The sequence below is a fragment of the Salvelinus sp. IW2-2015 genome, linkage group LG18 (genome assembly GCF_002910315.2).
Source record: "Salvelinus sp. IW2-2015 linkage group LG18, ASM291031v2, whole genome shotgun sequence".
Lineage (NCBI taxonomy): Eukaryota > Metazoa > Chordata > Actinopteri > Salmoniformes > Salmonidae > Salvelinus > Salvelinus sp. IW2-2015.
Genome location: NC_036858.1, coordinates 32134314 through 32159028, shown reverse-complemented (window position 1 = coordinate 32159028; position 24715 = coordinate 32134314). Strand labels below are relative to the sequence as shown.

The window sequence follows — 24715 nt, the reverse complement described above, 5'->3', positions numbered from 1 at the left end:
TCAGCCACCCAGGTTCCACCAAGTCAAGAGTCCTCAGTGGGACGTAATGACTTGGGTTATTTTTCTCTCTCCCATACGTGACGTCCTAGTATTTTTTTGTATTTTTTTTATATATCTTTTTCCATGGGCTCAGTTATATGAACCGTAGCCATCTCTTCCTCCATTAAATTATTCAAGCTTCGCCCAAACAACACTGAACACGGCCATGTAGAGCACACCATCGCCCAGTCCAGGTGCTTGTTAATAATAGAGCACTACCCTCACCTCAGTGGAAACATTTGTTCATTTGGGTTTTTGCAAACAACCCTCACTAGGCTCGCTTTATATGGAGCTGCATTTTCATTAGGCCAATTCAGGTGGCTAGTGCTGAGCGATTTAGTGCTTTTTGAGGTCTGTTTGATATATATATATTTTTTTAAATATGGTTTTTCGATGTTGATTGTTTTTTATGTTTTTTTACATTAAATGCACTATGCATTATGTGGGTTGAATGTTGTAACACAGAATAAAACAATACAAGTCCCATTAATGTAGTTGACTGTCTATTACTGCTTCATCACTTAACCATAATTTATTAACATTACTTTAATAAGATATTTCAGTTGTTGTGTATATTATGTTTGTTTCATTCCAAGTCGTCTCATCTCTATAGAGCTGCTGCCTAGGCTGTCTGACAAATCACTATTTTAGTAGTTCTTCAAAGTAAATAACGCATACTTTTATGACTTCTGAATACCAACTATTAATGACTTAGATCACGTATTTTCAGGTGGAGATGCATCTGCTCTCTCTCTCTCCCTCGAACACGTGTTCTCTTCTCTCCCTCTCCGTGTCTGCCCCACACCGACCGGACAAGTAGGCACGCAATGGTTTATGGTGATTATAGTTAATTACCACATTTTCTGCGCTCTACTATGTGGCATATTGGCCTGTTGGAAACTACAACTCCCTACTACATCGCGTAGTTCGAGCTTGAGCCAATTCATCTTTAGAGAAACTGCGCATTGAGCTGACCAGAAAAAAACGGAACAAAATGGAATTCAAATAATTGAACCGATGTTGGTCAATTAGCTGTTTAAAAACCGAAAGATTGCTGAAATGTCGGTTAATCGCTTAGCACTACTGAGTACACAAGCTGTGTGCCTTCATCTCGCCCCTAAATCCACCCAATTATTGCCTCGGCACCAACAGCTGCTCTAATCGGTCGCTATATTGGGTTGATGAGGCAAAATGGCGGTACAATCAATGAATTAAACTTTGTTAGTCGAGCACACGTTTCACAAAGTAATTTGTTACAGGAAGTTCAACAAAGCCAAGGCCTTAACCTCCCAAGAGCAAGCCTAGGGCCTTAGAAAAACTCTCCCAGAAGAAAGGAAGAAACCTGGCAAGGAACCAGATATAGGGGAGAGTCCATCTCCCTCGATTCAGCTGTTCAGGTAATGTCAGTTAAGGTCAGCCAATTGTCCTCGTTAAAAGCAGTCAATAGAAGGCTGAAAATAGAAGGATGTTGGACAAAGCAGGGTGACCACTGGTAACTGGATGCTAGACATGGAGTTAAGAGGCATGGAACGAGACACATTCGCACAAAATGACAGCAGGGGTTTTGCACCGATAAGGAGGAGCAACGTCCCATCAGTTATAAACAGAGTGCTGCCAGGGCAGAGGCATAAGAAACACATCACCGTTAGGGTTCTCCTAAATCAACCCACTGTTCAGAGTGGCCGTAAAGATGTCTCTTAAAATAATAATAATATTTCTATGGCTCATAACATCATAAAGCTCTATGGTAGTGCTCTTCCCATAGCTGTGCCCTTAGGCTGTGAGCCTAATTTAGATTTTAAAAATGGAATCTGATTCCTTAATGTTGACTGGCTTGTTCAATAGTAAATGAGCCCTTAAACACTGTGGGTGACCTTGGAGAGGAAGACACTATGGCTGTGTTTAGACAGTCAACACAATTCTTATATTTTTGTCACTAATTGGTCAATTGCAACAGATCTTTTCACATTAGCTCTTTTCCAGAGCTGATCTGATTGGTCAAAAGACCAATTAGTGAAAACAAGATCAGAATTGGTCTGCTTGTGTAAAAGCAGCCTGTGTTCCATTTTTGCCTAGTCTGTAATCATCATGATTTTCAATTAAGTAAAATATCACACACTGCTGTGTACCCCTTTTTAGAATCAGCCCTCTTTACTGTCTCTGGTCCTCAGATAAATATTAACCCCTGTTGGTTAGCCATGGCACTGTGAAGATTTTATTCAAACATGGAATACTTTATGATGAGTAATGGCCTTGCTGTGTCTCCTAGCCTGTGGGGCAAATACGGATGATGGTGGTCTGAGGTAGTGCCATTGGAGAGTGTGAGACTGTGTTGGAGCTGAAGTGTGTGTGCGCGTACGTGTTTGCACTTTGCAGACTTGTGTGTAGCTGTATGCACGTGAGGCTGTAAGCGCGTGAGGCTGTATTCAACAGCACCACAGGCAGATTGTCACGCATGGCTGGCGGCCATAGCACAGGCCTTCATGTGTTATTCTCTGCCACATCCCCCTGCAGGGCTTGCTTATCCACAGCAAAAGGCCCTGAACGGCACAAAAGAAAGAGCACTTTTACACTGAATAAATATTGTATTGGATCAGGTCAAGGCAGATACAGACTCTGAGAGAACAGAAGAGGCAGTGGCAAATATTTAACTGGAAAGCTGTAGTTGCCAGTAAAACATTTAAAATTTGTTTTACGCTGGATTTCTTTAGAAAAATAAATAAATAAATAAATATATAGCCTTCAAGAGATCTTACAACAATATAAAACACTCGCTGTGTTAAACTAGATTAATCTCCATTTAAACACACGCTACCTGACACCAATATTTACATTTTGTGCGGCCTTTTAAGCGTTCTAGTACAGTTAAATAGTTGAAACGCACACACTGACCAAAAAGTTATTTTGTTGGCATTTTACGTATGTCCCCATTACCAGTAAAACATAATCAAAACCTATTTCTTTCACTTACTTGCTGTGCTGTTTCATTGTTCAGTCGTTTCATTCTCAACCAGGATTTCATCATACATGTCAAGCAGTGAAGTTTCACCTCTGTTTGTCACGTGCGCCGAATACAACCGGTGTAGACCTTAGAGTGAAATATTTACTTACAAGCCCTTAACCAACAGTGCAGTTAAGTTAAAAAAAAAAAAGGTATTAGGTAAACAATAGATAAGTAAATAAAAAAATAAAAACACAGTAAAAAATAACAGTAGCAAGGCTATATACAGGTGGTACTGGTACAGAGTCAATGTGCGGGTGCACCGGTTAGTCGGGCTATTTGAGGAAATATGTACATATAGGATATGTTAAAGTGACAATGCATAGAGGATAAACAGAGAGTAGCAACAGCTTAAAAGAGGGGTTGTTGGGGGGGTGGCAGGAAACAATGCATAGTTCGGGTAGCCATTTGATAAGCTGTCGTGGGTCCTCTAACTCGGTGCGCACTGTCACTGTGTCTGTTTCCGTCTTCCATCCAGCTGTGTCTAACACTTCACCTGAACTCCTGTTTCTAGTCTGCATCGAAGTAGCGGTCCAGGTACCTAGCATCGAGGATGGTGGCGACACAGTAAAGACACTGTTGCCGAGAATTGAATGTTCATTGCCCCACCATAAGCTGCCTCCAATGTCGTTTTAGAGAATTTGGCAGTACGTCCAACCAGCCTTACAAACACGGACCACGTGTAACCACGCCAGAAATGCACATCCGGCTTCTTGACCTGCGGGATAGTCTGATACCAGCCACCCGGACACCTGATGAAACTGAGGAGTATTTCTGTCTTATCTTAAAGCCCCTTTGTTTGGAAAAACTAATAGTGATTGGCTGAGACTTTCTCCCAAGTGGGTGGACCTGGCTCCCAAGTGGGTGGGCCTATGCCTTCCCAGGCGAACCCATGGCTGCGCCCCTGCCCAGTCATGTGAAATCCATAGATTAGGGCCTGTTGAATTAATTTCAATTGACTGATTTCCTTACATGACCTGTAACTCAGTAAAATCGTTGACATTTTTGCATGTTGCGTTTTATACTTTTGTTCAGTATATAACTGCCACCAAATCAACGGTAATTGAAGATCAGAAAAGTGTAGCACTGAATGTTGTGGGAAGAGTCCTGCTATCAACCATGTGTGAATTTCCACTTGTCACACTGCTCAATATTTGATTGAACATTTTCGTGAGGGGGCCTCAGAACAGTTTTGAGTGTGTGAAAAGTTCTTGGATTTTCAGTGACCCATTTTTGAAACCCGTTATCATTGTGAGCAATGTCACTCAAATCCCAGTGGACGTCATTACAGAATGTTTGTAGGGTTGTCTCAGGTGAGTGAGTCCCCTGGTGCTTCACGATTCTAGAGGAGGGAACCCAGCATAGCAGCACATGCACGGAATCCTTTCTATCACGTGTGAAATGAAATCGCTAACTATTGGCTACTTTTCTCTAACCCTTTGATCTAAATTCAGCCTGCTCCTTTGTGTGTTTCAGAATGCCTGTGACTTAGGAACCTGTGGATGAGGACATCGCTGGAATAACTCAGAATTTGGGTATGGCTCTTATTTTCATAGAATCATTATATCTAGATTTATTTCAGTACAATATGTTTAGTTGTGTGGGTTTAACAAAATAAAATCACAGTGCAGTTATCACAACCATATTATGTACCCTGTTATAGCCTAACTAGACGATAGGCTATAAAGTTGTGTAATTGAAATAAAATTGGAGCGTAAGAGGCGAACTTTAGGTTACTTTGGTAAATTTGCGAGGAATGCAAGTCAAGACGTTGCGAGAGAGAGATTACCAAGAATTTTTACAAACCTTTTATTTAACTAGGCATGTCAGTTAAGAACAAATTCTATTTACAATGACGGCCTACCGGGGAACAGTGGGTTTAACTGCCTTGTACAGGGGCAGAACGACAGATTTCTACCTTGTCAGCTCGGGGATTCGATCTAGCAACCTTACTGGCCCAATGCTCTAACCACTAGGCTACCTGTCGCTGCGAAATATACAGTGCATTCGGAAAGTTTTCAAACCCCTTGACTTTTTCCAATTTTTTTGTTATTCTAAAATGTATTAACTTTTTTCCCCTCGTCAATCTACAATCTACACCCATAATGACAAAGCAAAAACTGTTTTTTAGATTTTTTGCAAATGTATTAAAAAAAAATCATATCACATTTACATAAGTATTCAGACCCTCTACTCAGTACTTTGTTGAAGCACCTTTGGTAGTGATTACAGCCTTGAGTCTTCCTGGGTATGACGCTACAAGCTTGGCACACGTGTATTTGGGGAGTTTCTCCCATTCCTCTCAGAAGATCCTCTCAAGCTCTGTCAGGTTGGATGAGGAGTGTTGCTGCACAGCTATTTTCAGGTCTCTCCAGAGATGTTCGATTGGGTTCAAGTCCGGGCTCTGGCTGGGCCACTCAAGGACGTTCAGAGACTTGTCCCGAAGCCACTTCTGCGTTGTCTTGGCTGTGTGTTAAGGATCGTTGTCCTGTATGAAGGTGAACCTTTGCTCCAGTCTCAGGTCCTGAGCCCTCTGGAGCAGATTTTCATCAAGGATCTCTCTGTACTTTGCTCCGTTCATCATTCTGACTAGTCTCCCAGTCCCTGCTGCAGAAAAACATCCCCACAGCGTGCCAGGTTTCCTCCAGACGGGACGCTTGGCATTCAGGCCAAAGAGTTCAATCTTGGTTTCATCAGATCAGAGAGTCTTGTTTTTCATGGTCTGAGAATTTGTAGGCAATCGAATAAACCCCCACTACCTTTTATTCTGCTAGCAAACGTGCAATCTTGGGAGAACAACGGGACATTCAAAACTGTAATCTTATGCTTCACGGAGTCGTGGCTGAACGATGACATTATGAACATACTCGCTGGTTATACTCTGTACCGGCAGGATAGAACAGCGGCGTCTGGTAGGACGAGGGGCGGCGGACTATGCATTTTTGTAAATAACAGCTGGTGCACGATATCTAAGGAAGTCTCGAGCTATTGCTCGCCTGAGATAGAGAGTATCTCATGATAAGCTGTAGACCACACCATCTACTTAGAGAGTTTTCATCTGTATTTTTCGTAGCTATTTACATACAACCACAGACTGCGGCTGGCACTAAGACAGGATTGAATGAGTTGTATTCCGCCATAAGCAAACAAGAAAATGCTCACCCAGAGGCGGCGCTCCTAGTAGCCGGGGACTTTAATGCAGGGAAACTTAAATCTGTTTTTACAAATGACTAGATCAATAAAATAGTGGTCAGATGAAGCAGATGCTAAGCTACAGAACTGTTTTGCTAGCACAGACTGGAATAGATTCCTCCGATGGCATTGAGGAGTACACCATATCAGTCAATGGCTTCATCAATAAGTGCATCGAAGACGTCGTCCCCACGGTAACCGTACATACCCCGTACATACCCCAACCAGAAGCCATGGATTACAGGCAACATCCGCACTGAGCTAAAGGCTAGAGCTGCCGCTTTCAAGGAGTGGGACTCTAACCCGGAAGATTATAAGAAATCCCGCTATGCCCTCTGATGATCCATCAAACAGGCAAAGCGTCAATACAGGACTAAGATCGAATCGTACTACACCGGCTCTGATGCTTGTCAGATGTGGCAGGGCTTGCAAACCATTAGACTACAAAGGGAAGCACAGCCAAGAGCTGCCCAGTGACACGAGCGTACCGGACGAGCTAAACTACTTCTATGCTCGCTTCGAGGCAAATAACACTGAAACATGCATGAGAGCATCAGCTGTTCCGGAAGACTGTGTGATCACGCTCTCCACAGCCGATGTGAGTAAGACCTTTAAACAGGTCAATCAATATTCACAAGGCCGCAGGGCCAGACGGATTACCAGGACGTGTACTACGCGCATGCGCTGACTAACTGGCAAGTGCCTTCACTGACATTTTCAACCTCTCGCTGTCCGAGTCTGTAATACCAACATGTTTTAAGCAGACCACCATAGTCCCTGTCCCCAAGAACACGAAGGTAACCTGCCTAAATGACTACTGACCCGTAGCACTCACGTCTGTAGCCATGAAGTGCTTTGAATGGTTGGTCGTTGCTCACATCAACACCATTATCCCAGAAACCCTAGACCCACTCCAATTTGCATACCGCCCCAACAGATCCACAGATGTCATCTCTATTGCACTCCACACTGCTCTATCCCACCTGGACAAAAGGAACACCTATGTGAGAATGCTATTCATTGACTACTGCTCAGCATTCTACACCATAGTGCCCTCAAAGCTCATCAATAAGCGAAGGACACTGGGACTAAACACCTCCCTCTGCAACTGGATCCTGGATTTCCTGACGGGCCGCCCCCAGGTGGCAAGGGTAGGTAACAACACATCCGCCACGCAGATCCTCAACTCAGGGGTGCGTGCTCAGTCCCCTCTTGTACTCCCTGTTCACTCATGACTGCACAGCCAGGCACGACTCCAACACCAAGTTTGCCGATGACACAACAGTGGTAGGCCTGATCCCAGACGAGACTGCTTATAGGGAGGAGGTCAGAGACCTTGCCATGTGGTGCCAGGACAACAACCTCTCCCTCAACATGATCAAGACAAAGGAGATGATTGTGGACTACAGGAAAAAGAGGGCTGCGCACGCCCCCATTCTCATTGATGGGGCTGCAGTGGAGCAGGTTGAGAGCTTCAAGTTCCTTGGTGTCCACATCACCTACAAACTAACATGGTCCAAGCACACCAAGACAGTCGTGAAGAGGGCACGACAAAGCCTATTCCCCTTCAAGAGACTGAAAAAATGTGGCATTGGTCATCAGATCCTCAAAAGGTTCTACACCTGCACCATCAAGAGCATCCTGACTGGTTTGTTCACTGCCTGGTATGGCAACTGCTCGGCCTCCAACTGCAAGGCACTACAGAGGGTAGTGCCAATGGCCCAGTACATCACTGGGACCAAGCTTCCTGCCATCCAGGACCTCTATACCAGGCGGCGTCAGAGGAAGAGCCAAAATATTATCAAAGACTCCAGCCACCCTAGTCATAGACTGTTCTCTCTGCTAATTACCTCAACTAACCGTCTGCCCCGCACATTGACTCTTTACCGGTACCCACCTGTATATAGTCTCGCGATTTGTTATTTTATTGCAGCTCTTTAATTACTTGTTACTTTTATTTCTTATTCTTATCTGTATTTTTTTAAACTTCATTGTTGTTTAGGGCCTCGTAAGTAAACATTTCAATGTTGTATTCATCACATGTGACTAATAAAATTTGATTTGAAGACAGGAGAAATACTCCAGATATAAGACTGACCCTAGCCCCCCGATACACAAACTATTGCAGCATAAATACTGGAAGCTGAGACCGGAGGGGTAGGGAGACACCGTGGCCCCATCCGATGAAACCCCTTGACAGGGCCGACCAGGCAGGATACAAACCCACCCACTTTGCCAAAACACAGCCCCCACACCACTAGAGGGATATATTCAAACCACCAACTTACTATCCTGAGACAAGGCTATATCCCACGAAGATCTCCCCCACGGCATGAACCCAAAGGGGGCGCAAACACGGACTCAGGTGACGCACCCCTCCTAATGTGCAAACATTTCTATAAACCTGTTTTCACTTTGTCATTTTGGGGTATTGTGTGTAGATTGCTGAGGAATTGTTATTTATTTCATACATTTTGGAATAAGGCTGTGAAGTAACAAAATGTGGAAAAAGTCAAGGGGTCTTAATACTTTACAAAGGCACTGCATGTGCACGGTTCTTTCTGCCGGCACCCTCCCCTCTCTCCCTTGCGATGGCTCGCCTGCTCTTTCTCTTTGCTTATGATGCGAGTGTGTTAAGTTTTCATTCTGTGCTTGTAGAATTTCCTATTCATTGATGATAGGCCCTGCTGTACTGAAGTTGCAAAACATTGCAAGCCAAGAAATTGTGAGATACAGCGTTTGTTTGCCGATAGATAGGCCTAGTACATGGTTCTGACGCTGTCTGTCTGGTGGCCGACCTGCCTATACTGTGCCCCTCCCCTCTCTCTCCATCCCTAGCTAGCTTGCTATGAATGATGCAGGTGTTTGTTCTTGGAAGTACGGCAACTAATCAGTCTCCTCCCTACCCAAAATACTCAATCTTGGGAGTCAATTCCTTGTGGACTCGAATCTTGACACTCAGAAATGGGAGTCGACGTGCAAGAAGTTGGAGTCAATTATTTTGGAGTCGACTCTCCACCCACTACATCATCGTTGTTAACAGTTGGAAAAATGGCAGAGAAAGGCAAGCGACAGCAGTGAAGTCCTATATGGTATTTCTATGAGAAGTTAAATGAGGAAATGTAAACTTTGCAGTAGTGATGCACCGATATGACATTTTTGGCCGATACCAATATCCAATATTTTCCTTGCCAAAAAAAACACGATACCTATAACCGATATTTAAAATTTAAGCGGCCTTTTAAGCATTGTAGTACAGTTGAATAGTTAACACACACACACATGGATGCAGAGGTCTAAGGCACTGCATCTCAGTGCAAGAGGCATCACTACAGTCCCTGGTTCGAATCCAGGCTGTATCACATCCAGCCGTGATTGGGAGTCCCATAGGGCAGCGCACAATTGGCTCAACATCGTCCGGGTTTGGCCGGGGTAGGCCGTCATTGTAAATAAGAATTTGTTCTTAACTGACTTGTCCACTCAAATAAAGGTTACACACCACACTGACCAAAAAGTTATTTTGTTGCCATTTACGAATGTCCCCGTTACCAGTAAAACAATCAAAACATATTTCTTTCAATTTACTTGCTGTGCTGTTTCATTGTTCATTTGTTCAGTCATTTCATTCTCAACCAGGATTTCTATGGAACGCCGTTTGGGTCTTTGCGTGTCAATAAAGATACACTATTTGACGTGTCAAATAACACTATTTGACCAATCAGGACCTGAATATGACAGCACGTCACAATTTAACGCGTTCATTAATTTTCTACGTAGTTATTGCACATTGATTACGCTATCACTCGTATTTCATATGTCACAACGGTTCATCGATAAGTATGCTAGGATGCTAGCTCATGGATGCAAACAATGTTCTTCCCCATAAACATAGAAAAACGACAATTTGTTATAGTAGCATAGCTAGGTGTCATCTAAAATAACCCTAATTTATAAGACAGTTCTTATTTGATTAATGGTGGTCGGACCCATCTATGTGAAGCTAGTAGACTTTGCGGTTAGCATTCAAAATCAAAGTATGGTATAATTATACTATTTGTATTAATTTGCATCACTGTCAATTATATACTCTTATTTTGAAGGAAAACCGTAAATGCCACTACTGTGCTTAATCCTTATTGTGGCTAGCTTCACAACACATAATCCGGTCCGTTCGAGCATCACTAGCCAGATGAAGCTAGCTGGCTGCTTATAACGTTAGCTTTGGGCAAAAGGGTTAAGTAGCTGGCTAGCTATTTATTTTCATGAACTGAAGTTCATTTTCAATAGGTGAACAAGTGGCAACCTAGCTAATACTTACCCACAAGGATTCCTAAATCATTGCTAAGAATAATGAAAATGACTGCAGTTTCTACTGGTCATTGTTTTCAGGCTGGTTGTAGGTCGTTGTTTTCAGGCTGTTTGTTTTGGTGCTAGCTAGGTACCAAGCTAAAGCTAGCTAGCCCAGAAGTTGCGGTAGAACAAATTATGCTTTATTACCAGCACGGTATTGTAAACACATTGTTTGTGGCCGGTGTTTGCTTGTTTGCAGACTTTTTGTACAGCTTTGACAGTGCTACTGTATATTATTTGACACGCAATGACCCAAACGGCGTTCCATAGTATGTATGTTATGAAGCTAATAGCAGTGACTTTATGACTGTGTAACTCCAGTAGGGCAACGTCTGAAAAATAGCTCACTTGGTAGTGTGTACCGGTGCTCGACCAGTCGGCGAAAGCCAACATCACCCACGACAGAGAACGGTTGATTGTCAAGGGCAATGAATTCCATTATCTTGGCTTTAATGGATTTCGCCTTTGAGTTGACTCGCTGAAATTGTCTTACTCTTTCAATTGACTGCTCGACTTGTTGACTGCTCACTCTACACAGCAGACATTGTGGGCTAGGTTAGGAATGCTGTGTTGTACGTGTAACGCCAAATTTTTACGTGGCGTCATTACGTCATGTACCTACATTATATAGGTATCCACGTCAGCTTTGACATCGGTTTTGCACATCGGCGTTAAACTAGACATCGGGCCGATGTTGGCATTTTTAGCTAATTTCGGCCGACTCAATATGTTCACCGATTATATTGTGCATCCCTACTTTGCAGTAATGGTAGTACAGGTGCAAGGCTTAAACCTTTTGAAAGGAACGCAGTGTGAGACCCAAACCGTTGCTGGCAGCAGGATTGTGAATTGAGACATGGAATTTTCTGATCTTTTCGTATGGTTTTGATGAAAAACTGATGATAGAAAAATGGCGGTTTAAACACTAAGATATTTTCCATTTGTCACATCCCTAATATGTATCTGCTCCTGTTTGTCATTATTTTAAGGTGGAAGAGCTGTGTTTTCCCATAATGATGATGCCGTTTAGTTTTTTTTAAGTCCTTTTAGAAACTGGGATCTTGTGGTGTCTTTTTTTAATGATTAAAAAATATATATATTTTACCTTACTTATTTTACCATACTTAAATAAAACAATGAATGTTTTATGGTGTGTGAGTGTTGCGCCTTTTCCTTTTCAATGATGTTGGCTTGTGGCATTTATTTAATGTCTTGCATGTCAGTATCATCATGTATCAGCTCAGAATAGCTTGTTAGATTTCATGTCATGTACACAAAAGTATGTCAGTGACTAGGCTTTGCTATAGTGTGGTATAGTCAATTTGACTCTATGTTCTAAATACCGCTGTACCTGCTAGCAATCTAGTATTGAGATGTCATCCTCCTTTAGCTCAGATTGCTTAATCAGAATCCTTTCATTTGATGTGCTGTAATTTCAGACATACACTCACGGTTCCTCTACCTGACTGGCTCTGTGCTGTAATTGCGTCTGATCATTCATTCCAAGGCTGATTAACTCATGCACTCATTTTACCCAGAGACCCCCTGTGGCTCATTCAAATACTGTCTTCAGGTAAATGGCATTCCAAAATGTTCATGTTCCAATTGAGGGCTGTCACCTTCAGATTCACTGTCGGTGATTTCATCTCTGATGAGCTGAAGTTTGACTTCCTTTTATAAGATATCGTAAACGTGGCCTTAGTCGGTTATAATAATGGTGTTTTTCAGGCAGAGCTTTAACTTAGAAGACCCATCTGAGTGATTCCGCATGAAACCAGGACAGACAAAAAATACTGATTTTGGGTGATTTTCACAAAATGTAATGAATTGAATGGTCATTTGGAGGAAGGATTGTTGACGTTTGACATTTTGTATCTAAAAGCATAATTGAGAAATAATTCATCAAAGTTGGCATATGACATTTTGGCCTTACCCAGGCCTCCTTTTAGACTCCATAATGTTTTATCTCTCTGCAATCTTACTCCATGCCGTTGACCTTCTGATGTTGTCTGTATTCTAGCAACGCAACATTATATAGAATTGGAAAACAAGACATAGCGATGATTGGCTTCCCTCCATCTTTTTTTGTTTTTGCTTGCCCGGAAAAAATTACAGGCAGAACTATGTTTCATGAGCGGAAGATAATCAAGCAAACATCTGCTCCTCAGTTGGCAATGGTGGTTGTGTGAAATTTGCATAAAGTAGAGCTCAACTTTTTCTATTGCTCTGCTATTAGGGTTCTCGCCGCTCACCTTCCCACAATCCCCTGCACATTTCTCAGCGTGCCCTCGCTGAAACTTAATGGGGGCAGTACTTCTCTTGCTGACGCCGTGTCTGGTAAAAACACGCTGTTAGACTGAAGAGGGGGTTGAGACCTTACTATATTCCACAATAACGTTTTCCTAATCATTATTTATTTCAGAATGCCCATCAGGGATACAAATGGTTGTCCTTCAATCTACCTTTTTTCTATCTGAACCTCTTAAAATGATTTCTATGGCTTACACTGCAATGAGTGCATCAGACTGGCATAAGCAACATGTATAATGGATATAGAGAGGACTACAGTGTCCTAGTCTGTGCTGGCAGGAAGCATAGGCAGCTCTATGGTGTTTCTCCACTCACTGGCAATTGGATCCACAGGGCTATAGAGTGACTCAGCGGAAGCCAAGTTATCAATCAGAATGGATATAGTGACGCGTCCTTCTCTTGTTCAGCTTAAGCTTTTTAGTCATTTATGACCACTAGTGTGGGTGTCGGTGTGCCTTTGCTCCTAAAAGTGCCTTCCGGTGCATCAGTGTGTGTTTGTGGTCCATGGTTTAGAATTTGGGAGGAAATGAATCCACACCCCCTAACGAATGTGGCTTGTTTTCACATTCTAAACTTAGCCCACTATAATCAATTCTGCCAGCCCGTGGACTGGAGTTTAAGAGTTCCTCTATTGGAAACATACTTCTGCTTGTAATCAATCGTAGGCTTGAGGGCATGCTCAGATTTTCCTCTCTTTCTATTGCACATACACACATACTCTGCAGGCAGAATTCTGAGAGCAGATATTTTAAAAGCCCTCCACATCACAACACATAAATTGACATGTGTATGATGTTCATTTGAAGTGGCATCCCAAACCCCTCCCTCCACTCTCCACCACTAACAGTCTGCACCAGGCAGCCACTTTCTTTACTGTCCAATGCTGCTGCTCTCAAAGCCCTATTGATTCAAACCACTTTTTCGTTGCAGCCACTTTAGGAGAGAGCGAGAGCGGCAGAGTAGAGAGCCAGGGAGAGAGAATGGTTGTGTGAGAGAGGGAGAGAAAGACTGGGGAACTGGACACAGACCTTTACAGCTGGCTTTTTGCACAGAGCAGGACTCAGGGTTGTTGCTACTTCCACCGCATCTAATGCTTGTCTCCTGGCAGGAATAACAGAACGGACAGACAGACGGACGCTGAGCGCCAAGGATGACGAGCGCTGCCCCGGCCAGGAAGCCGTACCGCAAGGCTCCGCCTCAGCACCGCGAGACACGCAACAGCCTGCCCTTGTTTCGAGAGGACCTTAGTGGGAGCACGCCGCCTGTCCACACCGCTGGCCCCAACCTGCCTGACCCCTGCCAGGTAATTCGCATTCCAAACCATACCCCAGGTTTTCAGCGATCAAGGTTCACAGACCCCTACCCGAAATGCCCAGTTAGTCCTGAGGGCCGCAATATATTCTCCCCCTCCTGGTCTCTGCTCTCGGACAGCGAACTGGACGTCTCCAGCCTGTCCAGCCTGGAGCTTACCGTCCTGCCCCCACCCCGCATCTTCAGCCATGGAGGCATCACCGTGGGCGTCACTGCCAACCAGACAGCCAGGGATCTACAGGGGATGAGCCACTTCTTGAGCCACAGTGAGGGCTTACTCGCCCTATCTGGAGACGAGGACCTCAGCTCAGAGGACTCCCAGCGAGGTGGCCACTCCGCCTCCATAGCCCAGTCCAGTCGTAGCATGGAGCGCTCGCTGGCCTTCAAGGACAATGCAGAGATCCTGGTGCCCAGAGGTGGTCAGCACCACCAGCAGACATCCTTCCAGAGACCGGCCCTCCCTCCTAAGGGGATCCTAAAGCAGCCCAACCAGCTGGGCGCCCACTTCTCAGACCTCAGGAAGTCCAAGTCTGTTGAAATGCTGGGCCAGAGCCGTGGCCGGAAACCCGAGAGCAAGTCTCTGGACAGGGAGACTGAGAGGAAGGATCTGGGCAAGACCTCTTCTATCAGACAGGTTTCCCCATCTTCCACTTCATCCAGCTCAGCGCCCTCAGAGAGAAAGATACAGTTTCTGGAAAATAAGCTGAAATTCTCCAACTTCCTGAATGATGTCACCACTAGGGTCATCTGCCCTGCCAGAATGCAGATGCTGGGTGGAAAAAATAAAGAGGCCCCAAGACCAGCTAAGGGTAACCAGTACCAGGCACAGAATGCCCCCCAGACTCCTGAAGTGAAGAAGCGAGGAGCCGAGAGGAAGTCTGAGAAGAGCCGGCCGTGGGACGAGTGGTCCTCGGCGCTGAACAGGGACAGGCCTTCTAGGAAGGACAAAGAGGGCCAGCCCAAGACCTGGCGCATCCCCCTTAGGAAGGACAGCCCCGACCAGGATGGAAAGAAGCGTAGGGCAGACCCTCTCAGGGCAGACCCCCATCGAGAGGGAGCAAGGCCCAAATCGGAGGGGCCCATCTACAGTCATGTGGGGGGTGGAGGGGACTCCAGCTCCCGACGCAGCAGTGAGACTGATTGGGAGGACAAGAGTCGGCAAGGGGACCATCACCAGCAACAACAGCACCAGCCCTCTCAGCTGGAGACCAGGACACAGCACAAAGACACTATGAGTAGACCCACAGCTAAATACATGCCCCAGCCTCCTCACTCTGAGAGGGAACAAGTGACAACTGTATCACAACACAGCTCTTTTTCAATTTTATCACAGATCAAGGTATGTGAGGAGAATTTCTCCTTCTTTCCCCCGTTCATTGTTGTACACCTTCCAGAAAAATAATTGGAAGCCTTCTCAACCAATTTCTGTGTATTGTGTCGAGAGATGATTCAACCTGCGAGTTGCTTAGCTACAACTCTCGTTATATTATAAATAGAAATGACATTCGCCATTAACTGAAGGTAAGTCATCTCCCTAGATGGCTTGAAAGAGCGTTCAAGTGGCATTCACTAGCCAGCGTTCTAGTTCAATTCAAACTGAAAAGTTCAGTCTTGTGCAGCTGTGTCATGTGAGTCTATCATTTTACTTTTAGATATCTTTATTTTATTGCACGGTATTCTGCTGTAGCTACAGTTGCAGCCAAATATATTGACACACTTGCACTTTTCTTAAAAATATATATATTTTTTTTAAATAATTTTTTTTTAAATAATTAGAAATGGAAAAATTTGTTCTCATCTTGTTATTCGATTGTCAACATTGCAGAACCAATTTTATTTTTGTTAACTTAAGACAAATGGACACATTTTTTGGCAACCCGGAGCTAGTACTTGGTTTCACAGCTTTTGGCCAAGATAACTGCCAACAAATGCTTCTTGGAGTCACCAATGAGCTTGCTGGACCTTCCTACCGACAATTTTGCCTACTTTTCTGCAGCAAACTGCTCTAATTCAGTGTTGGAGGGGTACCCTCCACAAACTGCTGTTTTCAGCTCTCGCCATAGGTTATGGACTCTCCTCTGGCCACTCCAGAACAGTCCAATGTTTTTTATTGAACTATACCAGTGTGCTTTTGATGTTTCTTTGGAGTTGTCCTGCTGGAAGACCCACAACCTTCAACAGACAGCTTTTGGACACTAGGTTGAACATTACACTCAAACACCTTCATAAGTGGCTGATTTCATGATGTCTTGCACACATTCAAGGCCCACAGTACCAGAGGCAGCAAAGCAACCCCACAGCATTGTCGAACCTCCCTCATGTTTGATTTTAGGGAGGGTGTTAATTTCTTTGAATGCTTCATTTGGTTGTTGGTTAACTTAGAAAGACCCCACTGTGGAAGGAGACACAAGAAAGCCCGATTGATGTATGAAACCCACCTAAACCAGCCTAAATCCTGGGGGAAATGTTCTATGGACCAATTCAACTAAATTCAAGTTCTTTGGCTGTAGAGATCAGCGCTGTGTTTACTGACGACTAAATTAAGCTTTCAATTTAAGAAAAACACCCTCCCTACAATCAAGCATGGGGGAGGTTCGATAAGGCTGTGGCGTTGCTTTGCTGCCTCTGGTACTGGGTGCCTTTTAACATGTGCAAGACATGAAACCAGCAGATCATGTGTTTTGGGGTCCTGTGTTCAACCCAGTGTCCAAAAACTGGGTCTCCATTGATGGTTTTGGGTCTTGCACCAAGCCAACGACCCCAAACACACATCAATGGTTCAAAAAGAGATGCTGGACTGTTGGAGTGGCCAGCAAAGAGTCCAGATCTGAATCACATCCATAACCTATGGCAAGAGCTGAAAACAGCAGTTGGTGGAGGGCACACCTCAAACATTGAAGAACTAGACCAATTTGCTGCTAAAAATCTGCAAAATTGCCAGTAGAAAGGTGCAGCAAGCTCAAAGATGGCTAAAAGTAGAGTTGGTCTGCTGTTATCTTGGCCAAAGGCTGTGCAACCAAGTACTAGCTCCGGGGTGCCAAAATGTTGCCCATGCAGTTTGTCTTTATTTTCTCAATTAAAATAGTCAATTTAAGTTTACAAAAATATAATTGGTTCTGCAATGATGAAAATCGAATAACAAGGTGTGGGGACCAAATGTTTTTTTTTAAATTATGCCTGTAACGATTATTCTTAATTATTAAAGTGCAATTATCCTACAGAGATGAGACTACCATATTCTTAAATATAATGCTGATAACTAGCCTCTTAAGTGCTGTAGATGTGCAGATGGACCCTATGTGTAAACTGATGGCTTTTTTAGTTGGCAGAATGACAGGGGCTGTCAAATTGATTTCATAGCTCCATGAGGCGTGTACGTATTGACCTATGCAGCTAAGAGAGACACAATTTAAAATTCTGCCCTGGCTGCTCATCTCTAACCCTTTGGCTTCAACAGAAATGTGGCTAACACTGTGGCTACCAAGGAATCTGTGCAGTGCAAAATTCTTTATTATAAACATAGAACCTGTGTACAATTTCTGCTTCAAGTTCTACCTTGAAAGCCAGTGATTGTTGACATTGTGGATTGTTGTCAGAGTGCATCTCAGCTTTTTCCAAGGTCTGCTCACTGCCGGTCTCGCTCAATGCCTCAAGGTTGTAGATAGCCTTTTTAAAAGTAATTACCAATGTTTCCCCCATATGGCAGAGTTTGCCAGGGCAGCTGAGATTTTATGTGTTGTTTTTCTTGACAATGCTTTGACAATCTCTTTTGTTGCAAACATATCCACAATGGCCAAATTTAATGGGATGTTTCTGTTGTTGCAGGACTCCTTATCAGATGCAGACAGGATCAAGTAAGTGGTTATTTTATATCCTCATGCTTACCTTGATAAATATATGTTGTATTTTCTGTGAAATACTTCAGCCACAGGATTGAAAAATACCCACATTTTGACTTAGTTTAATGAAACAGAAAAAAGTGAACTTATGCATGTCTTGGAATGGTTCTTTGGCGATGGGTTTCTGTGTCTATTTGCCTGCCTCACTTTGAGCCCAGTGTTGACACCTCTACAGTGTACTGTATAACTCAATCTTTACTGTGTGGGAAGCTGTAGCCCTGGGTGGCATGACCTGATTGGCAGTGGGTAGATAGGCTGCTTATAGTGAACAGCCAGGTTGGCACCGAACCATGGCCACCCGTTCACTGGAACCCCCCCCAGCTGCTCCGGTCGAGACGCTTCCTGGGGAGAGGGAGCCTGGCAGGCTACTTTTACATGTAGTCCTCTTTAAAACAGCCGATCCCAGTCCTCTTTAAAGTGAACTCTGGGTTGGGCCTTTCGAGTGGCGCAGCAGTCTAGGGCACTGTAGTAATGCCGCAGGGCTAGAGGCGTTACTACAGACCCAGGTTCATTCCCGGGCTGTGTCACAACTGGCTGTGGCCGGGAGTCCCATAGGACGCCGCACAATTGGCCCATCGTCGACCGGGTTAGGGGAGGGTTTGGCCGGGGGGGCTATACTTGGCTCACCGTGCCCTAGCGACTCCTTGTGGCAGGCCAGGCGTCTATAGGCTGACGCCAGTTGAATGGTGTTTCCTCTGACACATTGGTGCGGACTGGCTGGCGGGTGTTAAGGGTAATTTTTTGGGAGGACTCATGACTCCCCCCTTCGCCTCTCCTCAGCCCGTTGGGGAGTTGCAGCGATGAGACACGATCGAAATTGGGGAGAAAAAGGGGGGTAAAAAATCAGCTAAATAACTAAAGTCCTTGTATTCACACTGCCCTTGCCTTTATAAGAGGACTCGACTCTTTTGCCAGTTCACTTCACCTATTTTGTGGTCCGAGTCCTCTTTGCATTCACGTTGCTATGTTTAGAGAGGAACCAAGATCTTTTTCCAACATCCACTCAATGTACTGTGGGTTTTTACGAAGTGCAGGACAAGCCATTCCATCAGAATGTGTTATGGGACAGCTAAATATACCTACTTACAGTGCATTCGGAAAGTGTTCAGACCCCTTTGACTTTTTAATTTATGTTACAGCCTTATTCTAAAATGTATTAAATATGTTGTTTTCCTCATCAATCTAAACACAATACCCCATAATGACAAAGCGAAAACAGGTCATTAGAAATATTTGCAAATGTATTAAAAATTAAAAACAGATAGGTTATTTACTTAACTATTCAGACCCTTTGCTATGAGACTCGAAATTGAGCTCTGGTGTATCCTGTTTCCGAACATGGGGTGTATTCATTGGCCAAACAGTGAACTAAAACAAGAGTTTCTATTGGACAAATTCAGGTAGGTTTCTCCCCGTTCCGTCTGCTTCCGTTTAAGAAATGCTTCGCAACAGAATTTGCATAATGAATACGACCCTGCATATCATCTTCTCTCTTTTGTGGCACCGATGTGAAGGGTTATGGCAGGGGAAATGGTGTTGCAGTAATCTAGTGTGTATGCGGGAATAATGACAAGGGAACCTGCGGAGCTTTGTGTTCACATTGCCTAAAACATAGGGAACCGGACCATGGAATTCAAGTGAAACGAACTCTCGAGATGGTCTCAGTTCGGTTTGCTTCGTGGGCTCTTTTGACGGGTCTGAGTTCCTTTTGGAGTCTTCACGCTGCACAAAGAAATAAGCGAATCGCACCGAGTTCACAAAAATTGGCTGAAAGTGACCAAGTGTGAATACGCCCTCAGACACCCAGCCTCTGCGTCAGTAGCACGGAGGGGGAGGGGAGGGAGGGTTCATAGAGATATGGGAGATCCCATCTGGTGCGATGATGACTAGGCCCTGCGGTGTGGTCGGATGGGCGCTGCACAGGTGGGCGAATGGAAGAGGAGCAGGTTGCTGTTAGCGCCAACATCTGTCAACCACACCGCCCTCCTCCCTCTCCTCCTCCCACCCCAGACTGGGCTCAGAGTGAATCTGTGTGATCAGTGCCATCTCCCTGCCGGACCTCCCTGAGAGCCTCGGCAGTCCAGGCTGTGAAAGCACACACCTGCTGCTGCCACACAGCTAATGATGAGTCAAAGCAGAGACCGACCACTAGTTCTAGTTACAGATGGCACTCTCACCTCCATCAGTCCTCCTGTCCTCCTCCGCTCCACTTCCTTTCCCACAGGAATCCCTATACTCAGCTAATTACTACTAAATCTATCAAGTGTGTGTGTGACAGTGCCTGTGTTTTTGAAGTTTCATCTTATCCTCTCATAGTGAAGTCTAGCGCAGTCTCTGTCTCTGTGGTACGCTACACGTGAAGTGCCCTTTGGTGTCAGTGAACAAGCTGTGACGTGCGCGCTAGGGTAAATGTTGTCAGGCCACTATCCACACGTATGGGCATCAGACCGCAATGCTTAATGAATTTCCGCTGACGTAGCGGCTGTTGGATCCTCCCTCCCTCTCTCTTCCCTGTGGTGGGAAATGCTGGTAAGCTGCTTTGTGGCACACAGGCAACATAATCGATTGGCCTAGATGCCCCTGTGCTCGTGTGGGATGTTGAATAATTCTGTGCGAGATGACCTGTGTCTGACTGAATACAACCGGACCTGAGCTGAGTGCTGCTGTTAATGAGTACCGCCCAGTTGCCCACTCTTGCCCTGGAATTCCTCAAGGCACCAAGCCTCTACAGAGGCTAGAGCTTGTTCTGTCTCCCCAGTAGTAGAGCGGTTTTGTCATGCTGAATCTTGGCTGTTGGTCTACTGCATATGCTGCAGAGGACTGTGAGGAGCAAATCTCCCAACATGTGTTTCTCAGATGAATGGGATTACCGACACGTCGATTGACAGACAGATCTTCCTCCTCTCTCTCCCTCCTTCCATCATACCCCTCCGAATGGGGAACAGGTCAGAAAAGTCCAGCTCGGCCAGGAATTGTTTCCCATTCTCCGCTGGAACCTTGCTGTACCTCCAAGTTTTAAATGGCCTCTGCCTCTCGACCAGCCATGCTCAACTATGCTTATTTTAATTAGAGGCGTTTTGTTTACCTCTCTTTCCATATGCCGGGTCTTATTTTCTGTTTGGTTGACTAGACATAACACACAAATGCATCCTTCCAGCCTTTATCTCGAGACGTGTACCTGTTGTATTCTGTCACTCAGTGTCAAGTTGTGACTACCATGGGATAAGGGGCCTATGAAAGACAGATAAGAAGTGACAGTGATGAGATGACTGACGATGTTGTTGCCATGAAGCAGTCAGGGAAATAGACATCAGAGGCCTAGCGATGGCTGTCGTTCTGTTGGCCATCCTAAGCGTTGCTGTTGGGTGTTTCGCTGTAGGCCTATTGCAAATGTTGTTGTTTTTTGTTACATTTTTGATAGCATTTCACATTTTTTCAGCTCACTATGATGCACACGCCTACCTCTCTGATCACAAGGACAAAGTTTAATGCTTGTAAAAAATAAAATAAACTGGCCTCTGAGAACATCTTACAATCTCAGTCTATCAAATTACTTTCTGAAAGCTTTTGAATCTCTGTTTTCTCTTATCGCAGTTATTTCCCCAATGTGCGTTTGCCACTCTCCTCCACCTCTTTGTTGGCTCCTGTGGAGCATCTCAGTGTGCAAGGCTGTTAGAGCTGTTTGTAACACAGCCGAAAAAGTATCCCAACCACTGTGGACTCGGGTGCTAGGTTGTCTGAAATTGACCCTTTTATGCTGTGACATGCTCATTTTGCTTTGCTGTTGTAAATCATCCAGGTTAGAGCCAAAGTTCCTGATACCTTGCTTTTATATACACACTGTGCATTAGTTGGCAGGAGTTGAGTTCTGTGCAAATCTTGTATTGTACCATATAATGCATCTACATTTTTCCTCAATGCTTACATTTACAGCAGAATAGAGTGGAAAGCTTAGCTTCTTATAAAGGTCAACGGTCAAATAGGAGGCGCTTATATTTGTAACCTGTGCGTTGTGAAATTAAAATGTTGCCGTCATTGACGCTGACCCTGGAGCAATTGGGGTTACGTGCCTTGTAAATCGACAGATTTTTCACCTAGTCGACTCTGGGATTTGAACTAGCAACCTTTCTGTTACTGGCCTAACGCTCTTACCGCTAGGCTATCTGCCGCCTCACACTGTGTGCTTAGGGTCGTTGTCCTGTTGGAAGGCGAACCTTTGCTCCAGCATGAGGTCCAGAGCGCTCTGGAGCAGGTTTTCATCAAGGATTTCTATTACTTTGCTCTGTAAATCTTTCCTTTTGATCCTGACTAGTCACTAGTCAGGGAGCTACAAAGGAAGGAGCAGGACCTTGGTCAGCTCCAGTCCCTGCCCGCTGAAAAATATCCCCACAGCATGATACTGGCACCATCATGTTTCACCGTAGGGATGGCCAGATTTCATCCAGACATGGCGCTTTGCATGCAGGCCAAAGAGTTCAATTTTGGTTTCATCAGAAAATAAAATCTTGCTTCTCATGGTCTGAGAGTTCTTTAGGTGTCTTTTGGCAAACTCCAAGCGGGCTGTCGTGCATTTTTACTGCGGGGGGGCTTCCGTCTGGCCGCTCTACCATAAAGGCCTGATTGATGGAGTGCTGCAGAGATGGTTGTCTTTTTGGAAGGTTCTCCCATCTCCACAGAGGAACTCTGGAGCTCTGTCAGAGTGACCATCGGATTCTTGGTCACTTCCCTAAACAAGGCCCTTCTCCCCTGATTGCTCAGTTTGGCCGGGCGGCCAGCTCTAGGAAGGGTCTTGGTGGTTCCAAACTTCTCCCATTTAAGAATGTTGGAGGCCATTGTGTTCTTGAACCTTCAATGCTGCAGAAATATTTTGGTACCCTTCCCCAGATCTGTGCCTCGATGCAATCCTGTCTCGGAGCTCGATGGACAATTCCTTTGACCTCATGGCTTTGTTTTTGCTCTGACATGCACTGTCATCTGTGGGACCTTATATAGACAGGTGTGTGCCTTTCCAAATCATGTCCAATCAATTGAATTTACCACAGGTGTTCTCCAATGACTTTGTAGAAACATCTCAAGGATGATCAATGGAAACAGGATGCATCTGAGCTCAATTTCGAGTCTCATAGCAAAGGGTCTGAATACTTATGTAAATTAGATATTTATGGTTTACATTTTTAATATCAATCAATCAAATGTATTTATGAAGTCTCAATTTCTAAAACCAATTTTTGATTTGTCATTATGGTGTATTGTGTGTAGATTGAGGGGAAAAATATTTAATCAATTTTAGAATAAGGCTATAACGTAATAAATTGGGGTCTGAATACTTTCCGTATGTGTTGTGTACATGCATACTGAGCACACATACTTATCTCAAGCAAACTTGTACAGGATTACAGGGTATTACCTAATCAAAAGAGAACAATCGCGCTCGCCCAGAAGCTTGGCTGTTGCGTAAAACCTGCAAATTCAGACAAATTAAAAGGGTTTGCGCTCAAGATGTCGCATAAAGCTTATTCTATGCTTTTCATTATTTTCACTGCAACAGGGATAGCATACACAGACGTTTCGGCTTTACAGCCTTTAGTGTGTAGGCACAATTTTATTTTTATTCAAAACAGCATTTGTAAAGAACAACAGATGAGCAGCAGGTCCTTCTGATCACGGTTGCCATTCATCTGCCAATCAGGGATGTGGCTTTTCTGGTCTACCTGTATAGAAATTAGTCACAAAGAAATAGAGTTATAGGGTATGGGAGTTGGCACAAAGGGCAACTCAAATCATTACCGCCCCCGGTGTTTGCTCACCTAATTACATCATATCAATTCATGAGCCAGCCCACCACAAAGTACAGTTGCAAAGAAAAAGCCATATCTCAGACTGGCCTATAAAAAGGAAAATATTAAGATGGGCTAAAGACACTGGACAGAGGAATTCTGCCTAGAAGGCCAGCATCCCGGGGTCGCCTCTTCACTGTTGACGTTGAGACTGGTGTTTTGCGGGTACTATTTAATGAAGCTGCCAGTTGAGGACTTGTGAGGCGTCTGTTTCTCAAACTAGACACTCTAATGTACTTGTCCTCTTGCTCAGTTGTGCACCGGGGCCTCCCACTCCTCTTTCTATTCTGGTTAGAGCCAGTTTGTGCTGTTTTGTGAATGGAATAGTACACAGCTTTGTACGAGATCTTCAGTTTCTTGGCAATTTCTCACATGGAATAGCCTTCATTTTTCAGAACAAGAATAGACTGACGAGTTTCAGAAGAAAGTTCTTTATTTCTAGCCATTTTGAGCCTGTAATCGAACCCACAAATGCTGATGCTCCAGATACTCAACTAGTCTAAAGAAGGCCAGTTTTATTGCTTCTTTAATCAGAACAACAGTTTTCAGCTGTGCTAACATAATTGCAAAAGTGTTTTCTAATGATCAATTAGCCTTTTAAAATGATAAACTTGGATTAGCTAACACAACGTGCCATTGGAACACAGGAGTGATGCTTGCTGATAATGGGCCTCTGTACGCCTATGTAGATATTCCATTAGAAATCAGCCGTTTCCAGCAACAATAGTCATGTACAACATTAACAATGTCTACACTGTATTTCTGATCAATGTGAT

General features: G+C 44.3%; 1 protein-coding gene across 3 annotated transcripts in view; it reads left to right on the top strand.

The window, feature by feature from the left end:
* The window catches only part of LOC111978368 (tight junction-associated protein 1), a 145325-nt gene that overhangs the window by 71006 nt on the left and 49604 nt on the right, over positions 1–24715 (top strand). For 2 of the 3 annotated variants that reach the window (XM_024008388.2, XM_070448428.1), the window contains 3 exons: positions 4517–4575; positions 14001–14195; positions 18029–18057. In XM_024008388.2, the coding sequence (XP_023864156.1) occupies positions 14043–14195; positions 18029–18057 (182 nt within the window). In that variant the 5' untranslated portion in view covers positions 4517–4575; positions 14001–14042. The remainder of the gene's footprint in view (positions 1–4516; positions 4576–14000; positions 14196–18028; positions 18058–24715) is intronic. The other variant, XM_024008389.2, reaches the window with a different exon arrangement.